The sequence below is a fragment of the Acinonyx jubatus genome, chromosome B1, assembly GCF_027475565.1.
Source record: "Acinonyx jubatus isolate Ajub_Pintada_27869175 chromosome B1, VMU_Ajub_asm_v1.0, whole genome shotgun sequence".
In the NCBI taxonomy this organism is placed as follows: Eukaryota; Metazoa; Chordata; class Mammalia; order Carnivora; family Felidae; genus Acinonyx; species Acinonyx jubatus.
Genome location: NC_069382.1, coordinates 168,944,684 through 168,971,222, shown reverse-complemented (window position 1 = coordinate 168,971,222; position 26,539 = coordinate 168,944,684). Strand labels below are relative to the sequence as shown.

Genomic DNA, 26,539 nt, shown 5'->3' with positions numbered 1-26,539 from the left:
ATTTTTAAGTTTATTCATTCATTTTCACAGAGAGAGAGCACAAGCAGGGGAGTGGCAGAAGGAGAGAGAGATTCCCAAGCAGGCCCCACGTTGCCAGCATAGAGCCTGACTTGCGGCAGAAGCCACGAACTGCAAGATCATGATCTGAACTGAAATCAAGAATTGGTTGCTCAACCAACTAAGCCACCCAGGTGCCCCAAAACCAAATTTTAAGTTCCTTTTCTATCCTCCTTGTTTATAAACCTATATCCATAGCTTTTTACAAATATTTGCAATATCATTCACAAATGTTTTCTTGGCTCATTAAAGCTAGACATTATCTAGCATCTTTAGGATTTCCAATACTATGTAAATAAAGTCTATCAAATAGAAAGAAAAATAAACCATGTGACTGGAGTCTAGGCATTTACTTTTGACTTAGCTATACCATGTAACCTTAGAGACATGTGGCTGCCTTTGCTTCAATTACCTCATTGGAAAATGAAGATACTATGCTCTCTCTAAAATCTAGCAAGTGGGTTTTTATAATACTTTGGTAAAAATCAAAGCACTCTGAAAAGGCTAAAATTCTATATAGGCATAGTTTTTGAACCAGCAGTAAGTATACCAATTCTTTTCTCTTGACAAGCTTATAACCTAATGGGAGACTAAATAAAGGAAGCAAGCCAAAACAAATAAAAAGTTGAAAGTTGCGTGGAGGTGTGAAAAGCAGGAGAACGAAAGTTGTTTATATGCATGGAATGACTTAGGAAAAGCCTGAGACGTGGAAGTCAGGGTGCACCAGAGTACGGAAGAGCCAAGACAGCTAACAGGATAAGATGGAACATGCTAAAGATGAGAGAAGATCAAACAGCTTTCCCTGGCAAGGTGCTCTGGAGATGACAACTGAAAACTGATTCATATCAAACTATTCCTACCTGGACTCTGTCTAAAAATAACGTGGGGTAGGAGGCAAAGGAGAGAAGTAGCAAACAAAACAAGATCAGCCATGGTAACTGCTGACAATGGGCAAAGGGTAAATAGGGGTTCATAATATTATTGTCTTCATCTTTTGTATAAATTTGATATTTTCTACAATGAAAAGTATACAACAAATAAATTTTTAAAAGCTGATCCAGAGAATGATGGGAACTCAATGTGAGTTATACAGTAATAAATTACCATAACAGGTATATACAGTAACAGCTTGCAAAGATTCAGGACAGCTCAGGCTAGATCTGCAGAGGCAAGTATAAATTAGCTATCTGGCCAGACTACCCCCTGGATTCTATTGCTTGAGAATATTCTTTCTGAATATTTTTTACAGAAAATTCCCCTACTCTCACTCGAGGCTCTAGTTATCCTAAAGTTGGAATAACATAACTTCTTTTTTAAAAAGATTTTTTTAATGTTTATTTATTTGAGAGAGAGGGAGGGAGGGAGCAGGGGAGGGGAAGAGAGAGGGGGAGACACAGAATCTGAAGCAGGACCCAGGCTCTGAGCTGTCAGCACAGAGCCCAACACAGGGCTCAAACTCACTAACCATGAGATCATGACTTGAGCTGAAGTCGGATACTTAACTGACTAGCCACCCAGGTGCCCCAAGGATAACTTCTTAATTTTATCCAAGTACCTAGCTACTCCAAAATCTTTTCTCATTTTCTTTTTTTTTTTTTTTCAACGTTTATTTATTTTTGGGACAGAGAGACAGAGCATGAACGGGGGAGGGGCAGAGAGAGAGGGAGACACAGAATCTGAAACAGGCTCCAGGCTCTGAGCCATCAGCACAGAGCCCGACGCGGGGCTCGAACTCACGGACTGTGAGATCGTGACCTGGCTGAAGTCGGACGCTTAACCGACTGCGCCACCCAGGCGCTCCTCTTTTCTCATTTTCTATGTCTCTACCCTAACCTTCTGTAAGCTTAAGTAGTAGATAGGTAGGCAAGTCACAAAAGGTGACACCAATTTCTCTGAAGTAATTAATGCCAAAAGAGAGATTTAATTCATAACAGTTTTACCACAGGCTTCATTACTACTTTCTTCTGGAGTTAACATATATTAATAGTATTTCTTTTGTCTCATCAGTCAGAAAACTCTTAATTCAACAACTTATAATCATTAACAATATGCATAATCAATTCAACAACATCTACCCTCTATGGACCCCATGATATTTCTTTCCCTTAGTTCATGGAGCTCAGTCAAAGCTTACAACACTGTAAGCTTTCCCTTTTTTCTCTAAGGCCCTAAAGGTCTTGAGTCATATAACACCCTAGCTCAGCCACAAATTGGTGATTACTATACCATCAGCCACAGAATATTTGAGTAAAGGCTACCAGGACAGCAAGAAGTAAAATACTTGGTTCAAATATTACATTACCAGAGTTTACTCCTAAGCATTGATTCTATTTTTTTCATTACAAAGGTACAACAGGCTAGTCGTATCATGAGCTAAGATACCTGTGGACTAGCCTGTAACCTAACCAACCCAAGCCAAATTCCAAAAAGTTAATTAAAAATGACTTCTGGTAGGGTGCATGGCTGGCTCAATTGGTAGAGCATGCAACTCCTGATCTCAGGGTTGTTAAGTTTAAGCCCCACACTGGGTATAGAGATTACTTAAAAATAAAATCTTAGTGGGACCTGGGTGGCTCAGTCGGTTAAGCATCCAACTCTTGATTTTGGCTCATGTCAAGATCTTACTGTTCGTGAATCAAGCCCTGCACTAATTGGACTCTGCACTGATTAGCATGGAGCCTGACTGGGATTCTTTCTCCTCTCTCTGCCCCTCCCTAGCACACACTTGTGTGCTCTTTTTCGTTTTCAAAATAAATAAATATAAACTTAAATGCACACATTCTCTCTCTCTTTAAAATAAAAAAAGAATAATAAAATGACTTCTGGAACAATTATAAGTCATCTAGAAAGGAGAGTCCCATAAGTTTGCACACACACTTTACCTGGTTCTCTTTACCTCACCTCTACCAAGCAGTGGTTCAAACAAGAAATGATGACACACATACACTATTACCACATGGGCTCATACGTTACCAACACTTCCTAACTCTAGATCCCAGACTAGAACTTTCTCCAATTATTTGTTCAGTGATTGGAAGTGATGCATTTGACCAGATGATTATGGGGTATGGTGAAGTGTTGGACAAAATGACAACCTAAATTCAACTGGACTCTATACTAAGCAATGATGTGGATTAATACCAATGGATTACTATTAAAACACAATAAAACTTCTATGTAGACAATAATGCATTAAAACTCACATAGCAAGGGGCGTCTGGGTGGCTCAGTCGGTTCAGTGTCCCACTTTGGCTCAGGTTATGATCTCATGGCTTGTGGGGTTTCAGCCCACGTTGGGCTCTGTGCAGACAGCTCAGAGCCTGGAGCCTGCTTCAGATTCTGTGTGTGTCTCTCTCTCTGCCCCTTCCCCACTCACACTCTGTTTCTCTCTCTCTCTCTCCAAAATAAATAAACATTAAAAAGAAATTTTTAAAAAACCTCACACAGCAAAAGAAAATACTTACAGAAATAAATACAAGATCAGCTTCTTTAATGGCATCATCAATATCGGTAGAAAAAAATAGATTTTTTCCTCGGCAGGATTCTACCACTTCTTTTAGTCCTGGCTAAAAAGAAAAAAGAAGGAGTTGTACACACAGTTTACCAGTCATATGAGATAACCTAAGTGTATAGAATTACATTACAACACAGATTTGAACTGCACCGGTCTGCTTATATGTGAATTTTTTTTCAATGAATATAGTACCATATTGTCAATGTATTTCCTCTCATGATTTTTTAAAATATTTATTTATTTATTTTGAGAGAGAGAGTGAGCAGGGGAGGCACGGAGAGAAAGACAGAGAATCCCAAGCAGGCTCCACATTTGTCAGTGCAGAGCCCAACACAGGGACTGAACACAGGAACCATGAGATCATGACATGAAATCAGGTCATGCTGAGCCCAAGAGTCAGACATTTAACCGAATGAGCCACCCACGTGCCCCTTTTATGGTTTTCTTAATAACACTTTCTTTTCTGTAGTTTACTTTAAGAATGCAGTATACAAAATAGGGTCAACGCCCCACACCCCCACAGGGTCAACTGTACATCTTTATAGGGGCTTGCACTACTAAAACTCTTCTGATTTTGGTTCACCTTCGATGAACTACTCTTCATTGCTTCCCTATGGCATTTTCTTCTCCACCTACCATCAAACATTAGCATTTTCCTGGGTTCTGTCCTTGACTAATGCTCTGTTCTCTCTACAGACTCTTCTTGGGAGAGTTCAATTACTCTGATTTCAACTACTACCTGTACATTCCTAACTTTACACTTCCAGCCCTGAATCATTTGCCTAAACTTCGGATACATATCCAACTGCCTCCTGAACATCTCTACTTGGATTTCCCAAAGCCTCTATAACTAAGTAGGACAAAACAGAACTTGCCATTTTATCTCCCACTATCCTCCACAACATCCTGCATTCTTGAACTCAATTAGTAGCACAATCATGCACCTGTCATCCAAATTGGAAACCTGGATATTATTCTTGATTCCTTCCTCTCCTTCACCTTTCTTTAAGAAAGTATTTTTAAGGCTTATTTATTTGGGGGGGGGCAGAGAGAGAGAGAGAGAGAGAAGGAGAGAATCCCAAGCAGGCTCCATGCCAACCCCATAAACCGTGAGATCATGATCTGAGCTGAAATCAAGAGTCAGACCTTAACCAACTGAGCCACCCACGTGTCCCCTTCATCCTTCTTTTATGATCAACAATCAAGTCCTATCATTTTTCCTTCTAAATATTTCTCTAATTAGTTAGTCTCAGAGTAGATGGAGTGATGGCAGAACAACTCTCAAGGAGACTGGGTACTCAAAGGGACATATTAAATGCTATAATTACATATTGTAGTATTTCTCTATCAGTGACCATGAGTTAAACATTAGTCACAACTAGAGACTTCTGACCTGAAAACATAGTATTTACAATGAAAAATCAATGCCACAGATTTTTATAATTATCCTTGAAAACAAGTATTTATTTGGTCATTGGTTTTTAAATGCATTATAGGATACAGATTTACAACAGCAAGGTGATTACAAAGGTGTTCAAGGCTGCTCTGGACATAAAAGTATTCTTTTGCCTTGTCCAAGGCAGGTAAGTATAAAGTTACAACTAGTAACAACAAATATAAGCTACTCAATAAAGCAATTCAGAGAGCATTGTGAATTCCAGTTAAACCCGCCATTTGTTTTTTCTTCTTTTATAATTCTTCCTGTTTGACATTTCACGTAACATTTCACATCTCCAATATGGCCAAAAAAATGTATAGGAATACATAATTTTACAACATAAAATAAAGAAATAAAAACAGAACAAAGGCCTAATATATCTTTGAAAATGGAAAATTGGGTCACACAATTCATTCCCCAAGTTGTTGCTTTTTTTTAAACACAACTTCTAGAAATCACCTTTATTTTCTGATTTATAAATTCCTTAAGTGAGCATCTTTTAACTGATGTCTAAGAAAGCCTGAAGTCATTCACCTGCTAAGAGGAAAATCATTCTACTTGCTGAGACAATTCCTTCTAGAATTTTAAAGTAGTAGCAGTGTCATGTTTTTAACCTCCAAAACCAGTGGATTTCGGAAAAAGATTTCATTTCTTTTGTAGGCTACACTAAATAGCACAGAACTAAAATAGCTGCTTATGGTATCATCTAATTTTCTGGAATAGACATATTAAAATGACATAAAAAAAGGCACCTGGGTAGCTCAGTTGGTTAAGCGTCTGATTCTTGGTTTCAGCTCAGGTCATGATCTCACAGTTTGTGAGATCGAGCCCGGTGTGGGGCTCTGCACTGACAGCACGGAGCCTGCTTAGGAATCTCTCTCTCCCTCTCTGTCTATCCCTCCCCCACGCACATGCGTGCTCTCTTTCTCTCAAAATAAATAAATGGATTTTTTAGAAAATGACATAAAAATAAAACTTAAGCCAATACAATTATGAGATTTCAAGGTTTTGAGAACTCAGACATTGCCTCTAATGAGTTTCTAATGAGCACCTCTAGCTAGACTTTCAAATCCTTTATATTCTTTTTAAAGAGATTTAAAGAAGAAAAACTTTATCTACAAAATAAAAGCACAAAAATAATAAATGCTTGTTACTTTGTTTATAAAAGGTTATTGAGAAAAAACAAGTATGATATGGAAAAGAAATAATTTTAGATCTTAACTCTCTCAATCTAACTATATATCCCAACTGGATTCAGTGTCAATGTACAACATACTTTTTTTTTTTTTTTAAGAAGGCTTATGCTCAACATGGGGCTCGAACTCCTGACCTCAAGATGAGAAGTCAGATGCTCTACCAACTGAGCCAGTCAAGTGCCCCTATTTTAAATTTCAAGCACTGAAGTCTTAGGAAGAAGAGTTTCAGATTTCAATTAATATAAATAGTAACATCTACAATAAGAATCTGGCCATGAAATATGCCTGGCCAGCTGATTTTTTTGTTTTCTCCAAGAAAAATGTCAAATTCCAATACATTATAGATAGCTTATATTTTTTCTAATTCAGGATACCTTTTTTTTTTGTTTTTAAATAAAATTTGTATTGAAGTAAAACAAAATACATAAAAATGCATATATATTAGTATAGAAAAGTATATAGCTCAATTTTCACAACTGAACACACTTGTGTAACCATTATTTATAATGAGAATTATAACATTAACTGTAAATCAGAACCTGCAGTATGCCTGTGCCCTCTTCTAGTCACTACCACTGCTCAAATTATAATCATGCTGAATTCTATAATCAGAGATTAATTTGCTTATATTTAAATTTTGTGCAAATGAAATTATACAGTATGTACTACTCTGTGTCTGGCAACACAACACTTTGGGAGAAGTTAACCATATCCTTTCTTAAATTTTTAAAAGTTTATTTATTTTGAGAGAGAGGGAGAGAGCATGTGTGAGTGAGACAGGGTCAGAGAGAGATGGGAGAGAGAATCCCAAGCAGGCTCTGCACTGGCAGCACAGAGCCCAGTGCAGGGCTCGATCTCACAAACCGGGAGACAACGACCCAAGCCAAAACCAAGAGTCGGATGCTTAACTGACTGGGCCACCCAGGTACCTCAAACCATATTCCTGCATGTAGGAGTAGTTTCATTGATTTTCAGTGCAGTATAGTATTTTATTGCAGGATTATGCTATAATTTGTGTATCCATTCCAACACTGATTAACATTTAGGCTGCTTCCCATTTGGGGCTATTATGAATAGCACTGTTAATATCTGTCTTTTGGCCACACATATGTACGCATTTCTATTGGATATACACCAACAAGTGGATTTGCTGGGTCAGACTCTGCATATTTTCAGCTTTAGTAAATACTGCCAAGCAGTTTTGAAAGTGGCTATACCAGTCTACATTCTGACCAGCAATGTATAAACGTCCAATTGCTCTAAATCCTTGTTGACTCTTAGTATTGTCAGTAGTAGTAATTTTAGCCATTCTGACGGGCGCCCTTTGTTTCTGAAAACTAGAGTACGCTGCTGGCAGAACTGATTACTGAATGATTGGGTACAAATATGGGTTTCAAATGATTTGCGGCCCTTTTATGGTTATCAGAATTCTAAAACTCTTATGTTTCCAAAATGTTTTTTAAAATTCTCCAAAGCCAAATATAGTAGTAATGTCATAACAGGGAAAGAAATGCTACAGCACTAAAGTATTTATAGAACTATTATGGGTAGTTCATTTGGTAGAAAAAGAAAGGGTAAAGTACAAACAGAAGGCACAATTCAGAGGTTTGCTTTTTTGTTCTAAGTGTGATTCCGATAGGATTAAATCCATGATGTTGGGTAGCTACTATTCTGTGGGTGCTTTTTCATGGATTTCTATATTTCATATGCCTATAAACCTGGTTGAGACTTCCCTTCCAAAGGACTAATACATTTAAAGACTATGGTTGATTACAATCTTACAAATAACAAAGTTTTCCTGAAGGAAAAAAGGAGAATATATTAATGTTGGGAAGAAAATGCTACCATCAAATTCTCAAATGCTTCTCTGCTGGGTTTCAAAAGCATAATATTCATGAACTCATTTTACAGTGAAATTTTAAAAAATGGGATCCACATAGCTTAATAAAATAGAAGCATATTTTCCTAACTATACACTATCTAAATTCACAGAAGTTTTGAAATTTCAATTAAACAAATTTGTGATACTAGGTACTAGATATAAAAGACATCATTTATCCACCCACGGTTTACCTAAGTACAATAACGCCCAAATATAATAGACTTACATGAATTAATATTATAAACATCCACAGTTCTACCATTTTAATTTTATAGAATACCCTTTTAAAATTTTACTATTTACAATATGGTAACCATATTAACAGACAAAATGAGAAAAAAGACGAGAGAAAAAAATTACCCACATTCTCATTGCACTAATACAACCATTATTAATATTCTAATATATTTCCTCCCATTTTCCCTGGGCATACTTGACATAACTATAATTGTAATGTCCATAACACTGTGGACCTAGATTTCTCACTTAGTTTCTTATCAGCTGTAGTCATAGATTTCTACATTAATAGTAATTTATTTAACAAAAACAGTAAGAAAACAAAGAACATAAGAACAAAGAGTTGTTTAGTATGGTTTTACCTCATAAATAGGGAGAGTAGGAGAGTTCCATGCATTGATTCTTGATTCATTGACATCAACAACCGTTACTCTGATTTCAGGGCACATATGAGCAATGACACTACATGTAGGTCCTCCAACATAGCCCGCACCAATGCAACAAATCTTCTTAATTTCAAACATGATTGAACTAGAAGGAAAGCGGTAAGACTATTCTATTGAAAACAGAAAATTTAAAGAAATCACACTGCACATTTATCACACTTTATAAAAACTGTCAAGGTTACAAATATCTGGAAATATTTCCTGCATTCACACTCATTAAGCATTATTAAAACAGTGATAATACGTAACCTTCCAGTTGGATGACCTAGTTCATTCTCGGCTGCATTAGCACCAAACATGGAAAAAAACATAACTGATATTACTGAAGTGCCACAAAAGTTATAATGATCTAATAATTAGAAATTCAAGACGCAAAACAAAACCTTACTTAGACCTCTACTACACCAGGGGAACTTTGATTGCTGAGGGAAAATTCAAGGGTAAACACACCAATGCAATTCTCGCTTAAATAAATGCTGGTTTACAAAGGTCAGCCTTATGGCAGGTTTAGACTAACATGACAGATATTAAGAAACATGACAGATAATAAGATTAGTCTGAAAGTCCAGAATTGGTTTCTGTGGTCATATTCCCTATATATTTTGGCTTCAGCAGTTTATTTTTAGGTATTTGACAATGATCTTAAACTCCATTTCAACTTTAATCAGAAACTATGAGATGGTTAAAGGAAAGTAATTCTGTAGTTACCAAAGCTGTTACACAGACTTTGATGGGTTTTCAAAAGCCATTTAGGTGAATTGATTCACACTAATCAAAATGACAAAGGTACTGATTTACATATAAGAATGTCAGTTAATTCATTATAAAGAGAACAAGAACTGTCAAACTGATCAGATTCTTAGAATTTTAGTCCTTGCCAAGACCTCTGGCATCATCTAATCTAACCCATTCACCGATTCCAAGGAGAAGGAAAATGGTAATCAGAGAACTTAAGAATTTGTTAGTATACTCCTGCATGGATCAGAGAAGGTACTATGGAAGGCTGATCTCATTATAATGATGGGCAAGTACAACCCTATCGTGAAAAAAGACACAAACTACATAATTAAGATGATCCAATTTTCTTCAATCTAAATCTATAATCAAACAATGTTTTAATTGCTGGTTTTCTGGGTAGATTTCCTTACTGGAAGAGAATAAGCTGAACAACCAATACAAGTATCCTGAATGTTTATAGCAGCACTTTCAACAATAGCCAAATTATGGAAAAAGCCTAAATGTCCCTCAACTGATGAATGGATAAAGAAATTGTGGTTTATATATACAACGGAATACTACTTGGCAATGAGAATGAATGAAATATGGCCTTTTGTAGCAACATGAATGGAACTGGAGAGTGTTATGCTAAGTGAAATAAGGCATACAGAGAAAGACAAATACCATATGTTTTCACTCTTATGTGGATCCTGAGAAACTTAACAGAAGACCCTGGGGGAGGCTAAGGGAAGGAAAAAAAAAAAGGTGAGAGAGGGAGGGAGCCAAACCAGAAGAGACTCTTAAAAACTGAGAATAAACTGAGGGTTGATGGGAGGTGGGAGGGAGGGGAAAGTGGGTGATGGTCATTGAGGAGGGCACCTGTTGGGATGAGCACTGGGTGTTGTACGGAAACCAATTTGACCATAAATTTCATATATATATAAAAAAAAACACAAACAAAGCTGAGCTTTGCAAATTGCCAAAATATTAACATAAAAAAAGAAACAATCTCGTTTATAAATCAATCTTCAGGGGCCATGTTTAGAAGATATCAACTCAGAGTCTATCTCTAATGACCTTTAAAAAACTTTATTTTTTAAAAAATGTTTATTTTGAGAGACAGAGTGCATGAAGGCATGAGCAGAAGAGGGTCAGAGAGAGAGAATGCTAAGCAGGCTGCACACCTAGCCTGGAGCTGGACGTGGGGCTCAGTCTATGAGATCACGAACTGAGCCAAAATCAAGAGTCGGACTCTTAACCAACTGAGCCACTTAAGTGGCCCTAAAAAACTTTAAAAAGAACAGAAATTTGGTAAAACAGTAAATATGAGCAAAACTTGGAATCTATTGATTCTACAAAAGAAAGCAATATTCTTAGTGATACACATACAAAAAACATTTTTAATTTTTTTTGCTTTGAATAGGTAATAAATACATATGGTTCAAATTAAATCTGTATAACAAGGTATATAGTAAGAAGCCTCATATCTACCTCATTCCTATCTACTTTGCTACCCACTACTTTGCTTCTACCAGCAACCCTTTTATTAGTTATTTGTGTCTCCTTCCAGTATTTCTTATACAGTACAAGTGAATACAAATATATATTCTAATAATCCCTTCTTAGGGCACCTGGGTGGCTCAGTCAGTTGAGAGTCTGACTTCGGCTCAGGTCATGATCTCATGGTTCGGGACACAGAATCTGAAGTAGGCTCCAGGCTCTCAGCACAGAGCCTGATGCAGGGCTCAAACCTACGAACGGTGAGATAATGACACAAGCCAAAGGGATGCCCAACCGACTGAGCCACCCAGGTGCCCCACATTTATTCATTATTTTTTAAGTAGGATCCATGCCCAACGTGGGTCTTGAACTCATGACCCTGAGATCAAGAGTCACATACTCTCCCAACTGAGCGAGCCAGGTGCCCCTGGTAGATTCTCTCTTTTATAACCTAAATAAATGAGAGGGGGGTGGTACCTCGGTGGCTCAGTCGTTAAGTGTCTGACTCTTTATTTCAGCTCAGGTCATGACCTCATAGTTTGTGAGTTTGAGCCCTGATTTGGGCTCTGTGCTGACAGTGCAGAGGCTGCTTGGGATTCTCTCTCCCTCTCTCCCTGCCCCTCCCTCCCTCACTCACTCTGTCCCTCTTTCACAAATAAATAAACTGCTACCATACTATGTATACTGGTTTTTTAAAAAATAATCTAAATAAATGCGTTAAGAGTTCCCTACTATCACCTGTGAAGTCACACAAACATGATATTCCTATTAAACTTCCATGGTTCCAAAACTCACCCCAAGAAAAATACTAAGCCTGACAAAATTTACTTCTGGCAACCATCCATCTTTCATTTCTTCACCCTTCTACTCTTCAGTTCTGCCTTTTACTACTCTCCAGGCCTCAAGTGCCCTGTACACAAGGAGACAGAGAAATTGCTAGGAGGAAAAGACTACACTGGGACTGCCAAGTGGCTAAAGGTCAGGGGAATGTTCTGAAAAGCTCTCACCTGTGGGACAGCTGAGCCTGGAACAGGCTTACCAAAGATGTGTCTCTGGCATTCACTGCCACTGTCTGTACCCCTATAGTAGAAACAGCTTGGCATCCAGTTTCGGAAATATTGCTTCAACTTGCTTCAGGCCTAGTCCCTTGTTCTCCTTCATGAAAAATTCATATTCCCAATATAAGGGTCTACCGTGTGGGCACAGCAGAGAATCTGGCCACAGACACAGGTCCTGACATTCAAGAATTTAACAATTTATTTAGGGAAAAATTCAATTGAAAAACATTTATTAAACACCTTTCTATGTTACAGCCACTATTGTTCTATGTACTGTGGATACACTAATGAACAGGACAGGTACAGTTCCTACTCTTACATAGTTATATTCTATAAAACAAAACAATGGCAGTTGTGATAATTCCATATAAAGGCAATAAACAGGTAGGCGAGAGACAGAGACACTATCTATGGGGAAAGAACTACTTTAGATAGGGTAAGTTAAAGAAGGACTTGAGAAGATGACTTTTTTTTTAAGGTTTATTTGTTTTTGAGAGACAGCATGTGCAACTGGAGGAGGGGTGGGGTGGGGACAGAGGATCTGAAGTGGGCTTTGTGCCGACCCCTATATAGGCCTCAAACCCAGGAACGGTGAGATCATGACCTCAGCTGAAGTCAGATGCTCAACCAACTGAGCCACCCAACTGCCCTTTTTAAATTTTTTTTTATTAATTTTTTAATGTGAGAAGGTGACTCTTAAGCTGACTTAAAAGATGAAAAGGAGTTAATAGCACCCAAGTAACATATGAGGCAGTATAATCAATTAAATGACAAAATGAATGCTAAAGTCCAAAGCAGGGGGGGCGCGCGGGGGAGAATCAAAATAAGAAGGTATCTACATCAGGGAAATGTAGAATCTAAGCTTGGCCTAAAGAGTAAGTAGGATATAGTGGGCACCAGGATGGCTCAGTCATTAAGTATCTGACTCTTTATTTTGGCTCAGGTCATGATCTCACAGTTTGTGAGTTCAAGCCCTGATCTGGCCTCTGTGCTGACAGTGGAGTTAGTTGGCTTGGGTTTCTGTCTCCCTCTCTCTCTACGCCTACTCACACTCATGTGTGTGGGGGGGGTGGGGGAGGGTGTGTGTGTGTGTGTCTGTGTGTGTGCGCGTGTCCTCTCTCTCTCTCTCTCTCAAAAATGGATAAACATTTAAAAAACATTAAAAAAAAAAAAAGGGTACTCTCTCAAAAATGGATAAACATTTAAAAAACATTAAAAAAAAAAAAAAAAGAGAGGGGTACCTGGGTGGCTCAGTCAGTTGGGCATCTGGCTCTTGATTTCATGATCTCATGATCTTGATTTCATGATCTCATGGTTCATGAGTTCCAGCCCCACATCAGGCTCTGTGCTGATAGTGTGGAGCCTGCTTGGGATTCTCTCTCCCTCTCTCTGTCCCTCCCCTGCTTCCTCTCTCTCTCAACATAAATAAATAAAAACTTAAAAAAAAAAAAGAGTAAGTAGAATATAGAAAGAAATGGGACGTGGGGGAGGGCATTCCAGATAAAAAAAAAAAGGAATAAATAAAGACTCATATACAGAAAGGAGTCCAGAGAAGTGAGATCTGCCTAGCTGGATAAAAATATGGGTATTAAGAAGTGGTAAGAGGTAATAACTGTCTCTTTAATTTTATTTATTTTTTATTATTTATTTTAGAGAGAGAAGCACGCACTGAGCAGGGTAGGGGCAGATAGGGAGGGAGACAGAGGATCCCAAGTGGGCTCTGTGCTGACAGCAAAGAGCCAGATGGATGGCTCGAACTCATGAACCGTGAGATCACAACCTGAGCCAAAGTCAGATGCTTAACTGACTGAGCCATCCAGGCTCCCTAGTTTTTTTTATCTTTAAGTAATCTCTACATCCAACGTGGGGCTTGAATTTACAACCCTGAGATCAAGAGTTGCGTGCTCTACCAACTAAGACAGCCAGGTCCCCAGAGGTAATAACTGTCTCGTAGGGTAGAAATGAATTGAAAGTAGGTCTCGAGTGCCCCTTTCAGGGAAGCATGTCCATGACATTAAGGAGACTATAATTTAACAAGTTAAAGTAACATAGTTGAAAGTAGCCATGACAATCAATGGCATTAGTGCAGCTAAAATCTAATAAATTCCACTGAAGGAAAATAAAAAGGAGGATCAGCCTGTAGCCTGGAAAGAGGGAGTTAAGAACAAGAATGACGCGGTGTTTATTTCAACACTGTCTAGAGAAGAATGACACAGAATCTGGAAGTCATAAGTGTTCTGGTTGCACAGAGGTGGGGCAAGAATAGGCTTTCCCAATGCCTGGATGGAATGTTCTCCTTAGATTCTTTGCTCTGATTCCACTCTCTCTTATGAATTCAGATTCCCAGGATAACACTAGCAAGGGATGACCCAGATTTGGGACATAAGAATTCCAGGCACTGTAATAAAATTTCCCTACTCTAATACCAAAGTTTCATTCTGGTGTATCCATTAGTCTTTTATGAGTTTAATCATTGTAAGTTAACATCTAAAGCCTCATTAACTCTGGGTCCATGGAGGAAAAAATAAATCTACCTTCCAGATATGCAAGGCAGAAGATCAAGTTCTGAACTGTGATGAACCTAAAGAACTATCACACTGTAACTCCCTTACTGAACAGCTAGCCAGCCTCTCTAATCACAACCGGTATATCTAGAATACACAAAAAGAATTTCAAAGTATTTTTGGACCAGAGGATGTTATGGGGTTACCATTTAATCCCATAGCCAACAGGTTATTAGGGCATCCTATGCCCTCAATCTCAACCAGAACAGGCTCTGTTAACATTATTATATAAACATAGATTGAATGTCTACATGATGCAACTCTTGGGTTCAAGGAGCTCACAGTTTAATAACACGCTCCTAGGCTAACAGTTCCTATCTGCTGCTGTTACCTCAGCACTTAGAACAGTAGGCTCTCAATAAATACTAACTGAATGAATGAGTAGCTCTCCATGAGAGCCTGTTTGAGATGAAGACTGCTGGCTGAATAGCTTTAGCTCAGATGGCTAATCATTGTATCTTTGCTGAAATTGTCCAGAATTCTATCATCCTCTTTTTTATGTAGAATTTCATGCCTTTCCAGAGTTACTTCTTATCCACCTTGATTGCCAGGCTGTATTCACCATGCCTTACATACAGCAGCTGGGGTAAACTATTGATGGACCTATATTATAGAACTACATGTGTTTTGGGTTACCCTGCATTGCTATTTCATATGAAGCATGGCTTGTAGATGACAATGGGGAAATTACTAAAGAAGCTAGATGTAGAATCTGTGCAAGTCTCCATTAATGGTCACTTGAAAGTTTTAATAAAATCTTCAATAAACTTTATTATGGAGCTTGATACAGTGTTAGTGATATACTGTGGCTGACACGGATGTCTTCTGATTCCATATTCCATTTCTACTTTTGTGTACTTTCTGACCTTCTATTGTGCTGTCAGGGAAATGGGAATGTTTGCTTACTGAATGTATCAATTTGAAATGAGCTTTCACCTCTGTATTTTGGGAAAATCTCAACAAACTAGGCTGTTCCAAAACTACTCTTCACCTAAAATTTTATAAATTCAGATCAATACTTCAACCTAGAAGATGTGGCTAACAAATATCGAAGGTCCTATTACAATCTACGCTGAATATAATCGCTTCAGTATACCCTGCATAATTATCCAGTAGCTAAGGCAATGGACGTTATAGTTGGATACATCAACTTCACACACACACACACACACACACACACACACACACACACACACACAATCAACCTTAGTCATTTCCAAAAATTAAGTACTAACAGATGCCTGACCCAAGAAAAATATTTCTTCAGTGAGAAAGGCAATGTTAACATTGTATCTAAAGGGCATCATATAAAGCTATGAAAGTAATAAGAGGGAAGATAAAGTATGCTCATTAGTTACAGATTTTATGTCCCAGAAAGGAGTACAGCAATGGGAGAAGAAAGGCGATCCTTTCAATCAGGATTGTCTACCACTTACCTTAAACTAGATGCTGGGTACTAACAAGCACATCTCAGAACAGACAGTAAGCTCTTTCATTTCCAGAACCTCCCTGAAGAAACAGACCAGACTACTGTTCTCCATTTCTTAGGGGGTTTGAAGAAACTCAAAGACTCACTGTGTCTTTGAGGGCAGTCAATGGACAGCTACTCCTCTGTATATCCGTGAAAAGCTCCCTAGCAGTGAATCCCTCCTTTCTATATACCAGAATATTCAAGCCTAGTCAGCTATCTTCCTATATATAAGAAGTATGATTTTTCAAGGTCTCACACAAACATGATCTCCTGAAGCACCCAAGGAGGCCTTCCCCGACATGAAATAAAGCAACTATACGGTGTGGCTGCCAACAATGGATTCCAGGACAGCCCATGCAGATGTCACGATAGAATGTCTATCGTGGAATAGATAGGATTTCGCCCTCAAAAGGGCTTTCTAGCTTCGTTTTCATTGTAGTTTCTTAAGGCTAGTGACAGAAGGAAAGCAAGCAGCTCCCCAGGTGAACAGACTAAACACAAACAAAAGACTATGACTCTGAGATCAAAATGGGGTCCCTAACCAGAGGACGACTTCCTTAGGTGGACGTTTGGCTTTCTGGGGAAATCTCATTTGTTTCAAGCCAGAAAGTGAGAAAAAGCAGAAAGAGAAGCGGCTGGAAGACTCGCGAGTCTAGAATAAAAAGCTCAAGCTATTCCATCCTCAGGGCAGAGGACCAAAAGGCGATTCCCACCCTGAGCCCAAAGGAGACCAGGGTCGTTGAGACTGGGGAGCCCTGGACCGAGCGCACAGCGCGACCGAGAGCAGCGCGCACTCCCCCGCCCCGCTCCCTGCACATCCCGCCGGGACCCGGGACTTTCCCGACGGGGCGGCGGGGCGAGCCCGGGCAAGGCGCTTACCCACTTCCAGACACCAAGCGCAGCGGCCCCTCCTATCCCGACGGCTCGGACAGCTCCTCGCTACCCGCCGCGCTGCAGCAGCTTCTTCACTCTCGCTCTGCTCCGCCTGACCTCCCCTCACTGCACGCCCCTCCCTCAGGCTGCCAAGCACTGCACCCAGAGTCCCGGGCCGAACCCGTATTTAAAAGCTTCTGCCCGAGAAGGCGGAGGCTTCATTCCCCCGCAGTCAGGCCCTCCCGGACTCTGCACTCCACCGCATCCCTGCTCCTCCTCCCGCCACACTAGGCCCCGGGGCCCGCCCCTATTTCCTGCGGGCCCCAGGGGCGGGGAGACGGGGAGGAGCTAGCCATAGCTAGGAGGGGAGGCTCCGCCCCCAGCCGAACCTGGGCGAATCCGCTCGGGCCAGCTCAGCTGTCCCGCCCCTACCGCGAGCGGCACTGGGCGGAGCTGCGTGCGCGTCAAGGCCGCTGAGGCCCGTGGGCTGCGGCTCCAGGTATCGCCACGCCGGGCGCTAGTGTGCCAGGCCCCCCTTCGTTTTCTGTGTCCTCGTCCCCGCTGACGGCCGGCGCTGAGGTGGCGCCGCGTGGGCGCCACGTCGGACATAATCTAGGGTTGCGGGGGTACTGAGCCAGCCGGCTGCGGCGCGGGGGGACCGGAAGGTCCCGGCCCCTTTCCGGTCTCAGCAGCAGCCCGAACGGGTGGCCTAGTGTTTCGGCCCCCGAGATTTTGCGGGTCCCACTGAGCCGGGGCTTACTCCCCTCCCACGTACTCCGGGCCAGAGGCCCCAGGTTTAGTCAGATCTCTTGGGCTAGGATGCTGAGTCCTGTCATGACTGGACTAGTTAGTGCCTCCGCCTGATCCCTGGGAGGAAAAGCATAACACCCACGCCCTCCCAGCCATATTTTCCAGAGATACTCCTGCCAAATTCGGGATTTGGGATGTCTGTGCATGATACGTAGCAGATAATTTGCAACATGCAAGTTCCGTGCTATCAGGAAGACTAAAATTAATGTATGGAGACTTCCCGTTTTTAATGAGGTTAGTTCTGTTCTCTTTCTCCCTTACAGAATCATCTTAAACCTCAAATCTAAGAAGAAAAGAAGTCATGACTTTTCTTGTGTGTTCCTCACATAATTTTTGTACTCGAAGTCAAAGACGATTATTAAATACAGCGTCATAAGGAATGTGTTTAGAAGTTTATAAAGGGACATTAAAATACCTGATAGATGATGAGGGGTTTTTGTAAGTTTTTTAAAAGTTTTATTCTTTTTTTTTTTTTATGTTTATTTATTTTTGAGAGAGAGAGAAACACAGAGTGTGAGCTGGGGGGAGGGACTGAGAGAGAGGGAGACACAGAATCCAAGCAGGTTCCAGGCTCTGAGCTGTCAGCACAGAGCTCCATGCTGGGCTCAGACTCCTGAACCCAGAGATCATGACCTGAGCTGAAGTCCCACAGTTAACTGACTGAGCCACCCAGGTGCCCCTTTTAAGTTTTATTTCTAATCTCCATACTCAACATGGCGCTCCAACTCCTGACAGGCAGCAAGAGTCACATGCTCCTCCAACTGAGCCAGCTAGGAACCCTGGGATGATGGTTTTCTTGACAGGATCATGACAATCTTAAGCAAGCTTATGAAGGGGCTGAGTCTAGGTGGCTCAGTCGGTTAAGTATCTGACTTCATCTCACGGTTCGTGGGTTGAGCCCCAGGTTGGGCTCTGTATTGACAACTCAGAGCCTGGAGCCTGCTTCAGATTCTGTGTCTCCCTCTCTCTCTGCCTCTGCCCTGCTTGCACTATCTCTCTGTCTCTCAAAATGAATAAATGTTAGAGGCGCCTGGGTGGCTCAGTGGGTTGAGTGTCCGACCTCGGCTCAGGTCATGACCTTGCAGTTTGTAGGTTCCAGCCCTGCATTAGGCTCTGTGCTGACAGCTCGGAGCTTGGGGCCTGCTTCCATTCTGGGTCTCCCTCTCTCTCTGCCCCTCCCCCGTTTGTGCTCTGTCTCTGCCTCTCAAAAATAAAGACACATAATAAAAAAATCAGCGTTAAAAAATTGAAAAAAAAAAGAAAGCTCATGGATACTGCTTAAACAGTTTGCTATAGATTGTAGAAAGTATGATAAGATATGTAGGTGTTGTATATTCTATGCAATATTCTATATTGTATGGATTCATTTATCCAACAAATATCTAGTGCCTATTGTGTGTTAGACATTATCCTGGAGACCAAAGATGCAAAATGGATTAAGACCCAATTCCTTTTTCCAAAGCTCACAGGCTAGTAGAAGAGATAAGTGAATAAGTAATTGCAATATATGTGACAAATACTGTACTATAATAGAGTTATCTTTTTGAACTTGGCATATAAATAGATTTAAATTTCCTTTTAGAGGGGCATCTGGGTGGCTCAGTCAGTACCTGACTTGATTTCTGCTCAGGTCATGACCTCAACAGTTGATGAAATCCAGCCCACCTAGGGCTCTGAGCTGAGTGTAGACCCTGCTTGGGATTCTCTCTCTCCCTCTCTCTCTGCTCCTCCCCCACTTGCATGCTCCTTCTCTCTCTCTCAAAATAAATAAATATTTAAAAAATAAATAAAAATAAAGTTCCCACTGCAGTTAGTTTTGTGATAAAAACTACTTTTATATTATTTCTTCCCTTTGTTTTGAATTAATCATTTTTCTACCTAGTATTCACTTTACATTCTTTGTTAGTATTTTGATAATAATCATAATCTTTGAAACAGTACAATCTCAGAAATTAAATCAGAATATCAATACTAGCTGGGGCGGCCTGGGTGGCTCAGTCAGCTAAACATCCAACTTCAGCTCAGGTCATGATCTCACAGTTCGTGAGTTCCAACCCCATGTCAGGATCTGTGCTGACAGTTCACAGCCTGGAGCCTGCTTTGGATTCTGTGTTTCCCTCTCTGTGCCCCTCCCCAACTCGTGCTCTCTCTCTCTCTCTCTCTCAAAAATAAATAAGCATTTTTTTTAATTAAAAAAAAAAAGATTTAGAAATAGCATGTCCAGGGTAGTAGCCATGGACATTCAGAGAAATAAAGATACTCAAGAGATGATCAGGGAATAAAAACAACAAGACTTTGGTAATATTCTCCACCCCACCCCCTTCCCCCACACCAAAAGTGACACTATCCTGGTGTCTGACAATATATTTTAGTTCTGCCTTACACAGATACATTTAAGGGAATCAATTTCCAGCTCTTCAGCTTCCACAGGTACCCTTTCCCAAAATGAATATGCCTAAGAATAATAGTCCATTTTACAAAAGAAAGGCTTACCTTTACCCAAGTGAAACCTTGTTAGGATCCGTTACCCTGGGGTGAAATTCTCCTGAGTGCCAAAGGAATAAACTGGATTCTTGTTTTGGGGCAGCCCCCTAAAGTGATTAATCAAGACACCTCAAATCTGTCTTTCTTCATTTTATACTTATTTTTGCTGAGGCTGAAGTCCAGTTAGAAACAGGACATGTTGGCCTATGTTAGGGTCTTCTGAATTCCAAACAGAAGATACCATAAAATTAGTGACCTTGATTCTTTTGAAAGCAACTTGACTATTTTGCAGGACTACTAAAATTAAAAAAAAAATTTTTTTAACGTTTATTTATTATTGAGAGACAGACAGACACAGAGCATGAGCAGGGGAGGGGCCGAGACATAGACACAGAATCTGAAGCAGACTCCAGGCTCTGAGCTGTCAACACAGAGCCTGACGTGGGGCTGGAACTCAAAAACCACAAGATCATGACCTGAACCAAAGTCAGACTCTTAACCAACTGAGCCACCCAGGCACCCCAGGACTACTAAAATTTTTAAGAGGTATTGAATAAAATAGAAATGGAGAAACTTTACAGTATTTATTCAGTTAAATAAATATTTATTTAACTTAGTTATATCAAATCTTTTTTTTAATCTAATTTTTTAAAAAATTTACATCCAGGGGCGCCTGGGTGGCTCAGTCGGTTAAGCGTCCGACTTCGGCTCAGATCACGATCTCACAGTTCGTGAGTTCGAGCCCCACGTCAGGCTCTGTGCTGACAGCTCAGAGCCTGGAGCCTGCTTCACACTCTGTGTCTGCCTCTCTCTCTGCCCCTTCCCTGCTCATGCTGTGTCTCTCTCTGTCTCAAAAAATAAAATAAACATTTAAAAAAATAAAAAATTTATTTCCAAATTACTTAGCATATAGTGCAACAATGATTTCAGGAGTAGATTCCTTAGTGCCCCTTACCCATTTGGCCCATCCCCCCTCCCCCACCCCCTCCAGTAACCCTCTGTTTGTTCTCCATATTTATGAGTCTCTTCTGTTTTGTCTCCCTCCCTGTTTTTATATTATTTTTGTTTCCCTTCCCTTATGTTCATCTGTTTTGTCTCTTAAAGTCCTCATATGAGTGAAGTCATATGATTTTTGTCTTTCTCTGACTAATTTCACTTAGCATAATTCCCTCTAGTTCCATCCACATAGTTGTAAATGGCAAGATTTCATTCTTTTTGATTGCCGAGTAATACTCCATTGTATATATGTATACCACATGTTCTTTATCCATTCATCCATCGATGTACATTTGGGCTCTTTCCATACTTTGGCTATTGTTGATAGTGCTGCTATAAACATGGGGGTGCATGTGTCCTTTCAAAACAGCACACTTGTATCCCTTGGATAAATACCTAGTAGTGCAATTGCTGGGTCGTCGGGTAGTTCTGTTTTTAGTTGTTGTTGTTGTTGTTGTTGTTTTTTTGAGGACCCTCCATACTGTTTTCCAGAGTGGCTGCACCAGCTTGCATTCCCATAGTTATATCAAATCTTAAGATAGTTTTCCACTTATAGTCTTCATTTTGTATGATGTTTAATACTTTTTATTAACAAAATGGAACTCACACCTAGGAACATATTAAGTGTCAACTTAAAATGTGTGAGGCATTGACTGAAGTCAGAGCCATTCTCCAAAATTTCCAAGCTGTTTAATCACACAGATGCTGGCACTCTGGACAGCACCTAGGACTGTAGTTCTTTTAATGCTTTGGAGCTATCCAGTTTTATGTACAAGTCTTGCAAAACCTTTTGTAGTTTATGCATTGTGATCTTGCTGTCACTAGAGTCTTTACCCAAAAATTGAGTAAGACAAATGGAGGCAATTTTGAATGTGGAGTAGAGATTCCACTTGGTTTGGTCACTGACGGAGCCAAGTAAGTTCAGGTGAAAAGGTACAAGTCAAGGCTTAGATTCCCTATTTTAGCCAAATAGAGAAAAAGAATTAAATGACACCAACAATATGGTTAGTTGAGCAAGTGGATTGAAATGAGAGAGACATATATGAACCTTTGTTAAGGGAGAACATTAAGATTGCTTTGCATCACACTTTTTTTTTTCTGTTTGCATTGCACTTCTAAAAGAAAAATGTGCAAGACAATACATAGTTTTTCAAAATTCTTTTAGGAATATACAAGCAATAAAGTTTGAAATTACTAGGTCTAGGGGAGCCTGGGTAGCTCAGTCGGTTGAGTGTCCACCTCTTGATTTTGGCTCAGGTCATGATCCCAGGGTCGTGGGCTCAAGCCCTGTGTCAGGGCTCTGTGCTATGAGCATGGAGCCTGCTTAAGATTCTCTTTCTCCCTCTGCCCCACTCCCCTGCTCATACTCTCTCAAAAAAAAATTTTTTTTAATTAAAAAAAATTTAACAAATACCAAAAAATTACTGCTCTAAGATAAACCAATGGGAGTGGTTGGCTGCAGTTGTGTGGAAAACAAGATGGCTGGAGGAGGAGAGGTCAAAGGACTGAGTATTGGAAAGATTGTCTACTTGGATATTGACACCACTGAGAACGATGATAGGAGAAGTGCTGAAAAGTCAGGCAGAAAGTCCAGTGCTAAAATCATAGATCTAGGGATCTACGACTTTGGAAAACAGGGTATCCTATGGAATGCTCTGCCAGTATGAGCTTTTAAAGAGTTGAAGAGTTTTGGTGAGGAGAGAGGGATAGGCGGGCAGCCAAAATGGGAAACTGGGAAGAACCTCACTCTACCTCGACATACTTTGGTTAGAGGGTCTGGAAAAGACAACAGCTCCCATTAGAGAGGGCAATGGGAGAGTCAGTGCCCTTAAGTAGATGCCAAGTTTGGTGAAGGGAGTGTTCAGACAAAAGGGTGAAGGTATGGGGCTTTTGCCTATGATGGCCTCTCAGTTTAGGATGTTTGAGGCATATGTAAGGGTATAAGATTGAATCAGGTAAGGGGGATGGTGGAGTGATGACCTGGGAGTCTTGGACTTATAGTGGATGCTGATAGAAACAGGGGTATAGGATGTGTTTAGATTACTCATGATAGTCTGTAAGGCCAATTATCATAGTGAAGCCATGAGTGTAGGGAGAGTATAGGAATGCAGGATTAAGGAAGCCTTGGCAAAAACATGTAGATCTCAATGGGTTTTCCTTTCAGACATGATGATAGCACTGCTGAGGCCAAGAAAGAGGTGACATCACTGGGGAAGTGGAGAGGGCTCTGTGGGTATCTCTTCACAACTCTGCAGGTAATCATATTTTCCATCTGAATAAAACAATAAAAACATCTCCTTCTCATCCAACTCCTATCCCACTCAAATTACTGCCCGTTTCTCTGCTCCCATTCATTGTAAAACTCCTCCAAAGAGGAGTTGTACTTCTTCTCTCTTTCTGCACCCCAGTTCTTTCCTTAACTACTCCAGCTGGGCTTTCGTCCCCATCATTCCACCAAAACATCTTTATCAAGTTCACCAGTGAGTCCTTTCTGCTGAAATGTTGAATTATCCATCCCCATGATTTGACTAATCGGTAGAATTTGCTGTCACTGAGCCTCTCAAATGGTTTCCTTTCACTGGATGCTCCTTCTCAGTTTGTTGGTTCCTCTTTCTCAACCAGAGTTCTAAATATTGCAGTCCTGGGATTTCTTCTCTTCTGTCTTTACTGTTCTAAGTAATTTTATCCAGTGCCAAAGATTCAAATATTATCTATATTCTGTTGCCTTTTAATTTATATCTCTCTTTGTGATGGAACTTTACTTAGCTCTATAAATCTATCCAACTACGTACTCAAAAGCTCCATTTGACACCTTAAAATCATCATAGCCAACACATAAGTATTGTTTTTCCTCTGTGGCAATGACTGCCAGCTGACTCCAATAGCCACACTTATTTAGTAATAGAATCTCCAAATTTGCTGGGCAGATATGTTCCAGGATAAAGACTACACCTAGCCTCCTTTGGGTATGGTCATGTGACTAAGTTTTGGCCAAGGGAATGTGAATGGAAGGGATAATGTACAACTTCCAGGACAAACCTTAGAGTCAACAGGTAGGCCCCTCCTTGTTTCCTTCCCTTCTGGCTGAAGCACTGACCCAGTGGGGATTGTGGTGAACTATCTTCAACAATGCAGAGGACGACGTTGGGTGGACAACACAATTTGAGAAACACTGCTCTAGGGATCAGTGGAGCAACAAGATGAGAGTCTGAATTATGAATACCTAAAGCAAGCATTTCAGCCCTACACTGCTTATGTATTTTTTTGATGTTTATTTATTTATTTTTGACAGAGAGCACACATGGAGGAGGGGCAGAGAGAGAGAGAGAGAGAGACAGAATCCAAAGCAGGCTCCAGGCTCTGAGCTGTCAGCACAGAGCCTGACGCAGGGCTCAAACTCATGAACCGTGAGATCATGACCTGAGCCGAAGTCAGACACTTAACCGACTGAGCCACCCACGTGCCCCCCTTTATTTATTTATTTATTTATTTATTTAATTTTATTTTTAACATTTATTTATTTTTGTGAGAGAGAAGACAGAGACAAAGCACAAGTGGGGGAGGGAATATTTACCCTATTAACAGTGGTAATCTAAGTCCTTGCAAAGTAATAATCCCACTTTCTTTTCCTTCCTTCCTTCCTCCCTCCCCGCCCCTCTCTTTCTTTTTAAGAGCCTTCACATGGACTGAACAGGCTTCTGTTAGGGCCATCCATGAAGTATAACATCTCCCTTCCTCATCCCCACAAGAAATAATTGAGAAGATAAAGGCATTGTTTTTACGCATCGGGAAAAACTGTGAAATACCACTAGTAAAAATAAACTACTGCAGGAGAATTTAAGGTTTCAGTTAATTCCATGCCAATATGTAGAAATCAATTAGAAAGAAATGATTGTTTGCTTTTGTTTCTGTTTTGTTTTTCATCTCTAGAACTAAACATAAGGTAGCCTTTTTTTTTTTTTTTTTTTTTTTTTTTTTTTTTTTTTGAGAAGGAGACAGCATGAGCAGCAGGGGAAGGGTAGAGAGAATCTTAAGCAGTCTCCACAGCATGGAGCCAAATGGGGTGCTTGATCCCATGACTATGAGATCATAACCTAAGCCAAAATCAAGAGTGGGACACTTAACCAACTTAACCACCCACGAGCTTTAAAGTTTAGCATTCTTTACACCAGCAGTTCTTACCCTTAGCTGCTACTGGATTCACCTGTAGATGTTTAGGTCAAAGCCCTAACAGAATCTCTGAGGTATAGGGCCAAAGCATCAGGTTTTTGTTTTTGTTTTTTTTTTTTTAATGTTTATTTTTGAGAGAGAGAGAGAGAGAAACAGAATCCGAAGCAGGCTCCAAGGCTCTGAGCTGTCACCACAGAGCCCAACGCAGGGCTTGAACCCACAAACCGTGAGACCATGACCTGGGCCGAAGCCGGATGCTCAACAGACCAAGCCACTCAGGCACCCCCAAAGCATCAGGTTTTTAAAGATCTCAATGTGCAGGCAAAGTTGAGAACCACAGTCTAATAGTGTGCTCTTTAGCTTTCATTGCAATGGATTTATTAATCTATTAGTCAAAATGTATTTGCTTTCCAGTTTCCATCCAAGGATTTTAAAATCTTGATTGGAAACTGTGATATTCTATTTAATGTTTTAATCTTCAATGTTTTTCTTTTGCCATGTCTGACCTAAAGGTTCCATTGTCCATTCTTAGTAGAGTGAATTCTTTCCAATGGAAATTCAGTGTTAATGCCCCAAATTTCCAGTTTCCTTACAACTTAGGTTTTGAAAAGGGAGAGTGTGAATGTGTATGTGTGTGTGTGTACATGTATGTATGTATGTATATTGGGACGATGAGAGCCTTTATGTAACAATATTTATTTAGGACTTTACAAAGCATTTTCACAAACATTTCATTTGCTCTTCACTTCAGTTGTCTGTAAAGTGGTAGGTATCATATTTGATAAATAAATGAGGAAAGTGGTGCTCTGAATTAAGTGGGCTCCCCAAGGTTCACATAACTTGTTTCCTTAGTCAAGGTATATAGGCTGCTCAAAATACCAGTAGTCATTTAGTTATCAAAAACTAACATTCACACAGTTTCATGAGAAGGGAACATGTAACATATTGAATGTAGAAGTAGAAATAAAAAGCCAGCTCTCTTTTAAGCTAGCTATCAAAGAATTTTGCAAAAATGTAAAACAGTGCCACTCTTCTCACTAAATTTTCATTTTGGAAAATGGTTATTTTTTCATAAAAACCTTTTTATTAATATGTATTGGGTTTATTATTTTAAAATACTTAATAC

At 40.1% G+C, this 26,539-nt stretch overlaps 1 protein-coding gene across 1 annotated transcript in view; it reads right to left on the bottom strand.

Moving 5' to 3' along the window:
• The window catches only part of UGDH (UDP-glucose 6-dehydrogenase), a 31,483-nt gene extending 14,239 nt beyond the window's left edge, over positions 1-17,244 (bottom strand). The window contains exons 1-3 of the mRNA XM_027055560.2: positions 16,960-17,244; positions 8,687-8,855; positions 3,522-3,623 (exon numbers count right to left, since the gene is read on the bottom strand). Coding sequence (XP_026911361.1) covers positions 3,522-3,623; positions 8,687-8,848 — 264 coding nt within the window. The 5' untranslated portion in view covers positions 8,849-8,855; positions 16,960-17,244. The remainder of the gene's footprint in view (positions 1-3,521; positions 3,624-8,686; positions 8,856-16,959) is intronic.
• Positions 17,245-26,539: the final 9,295 nt, after the last annotated feature.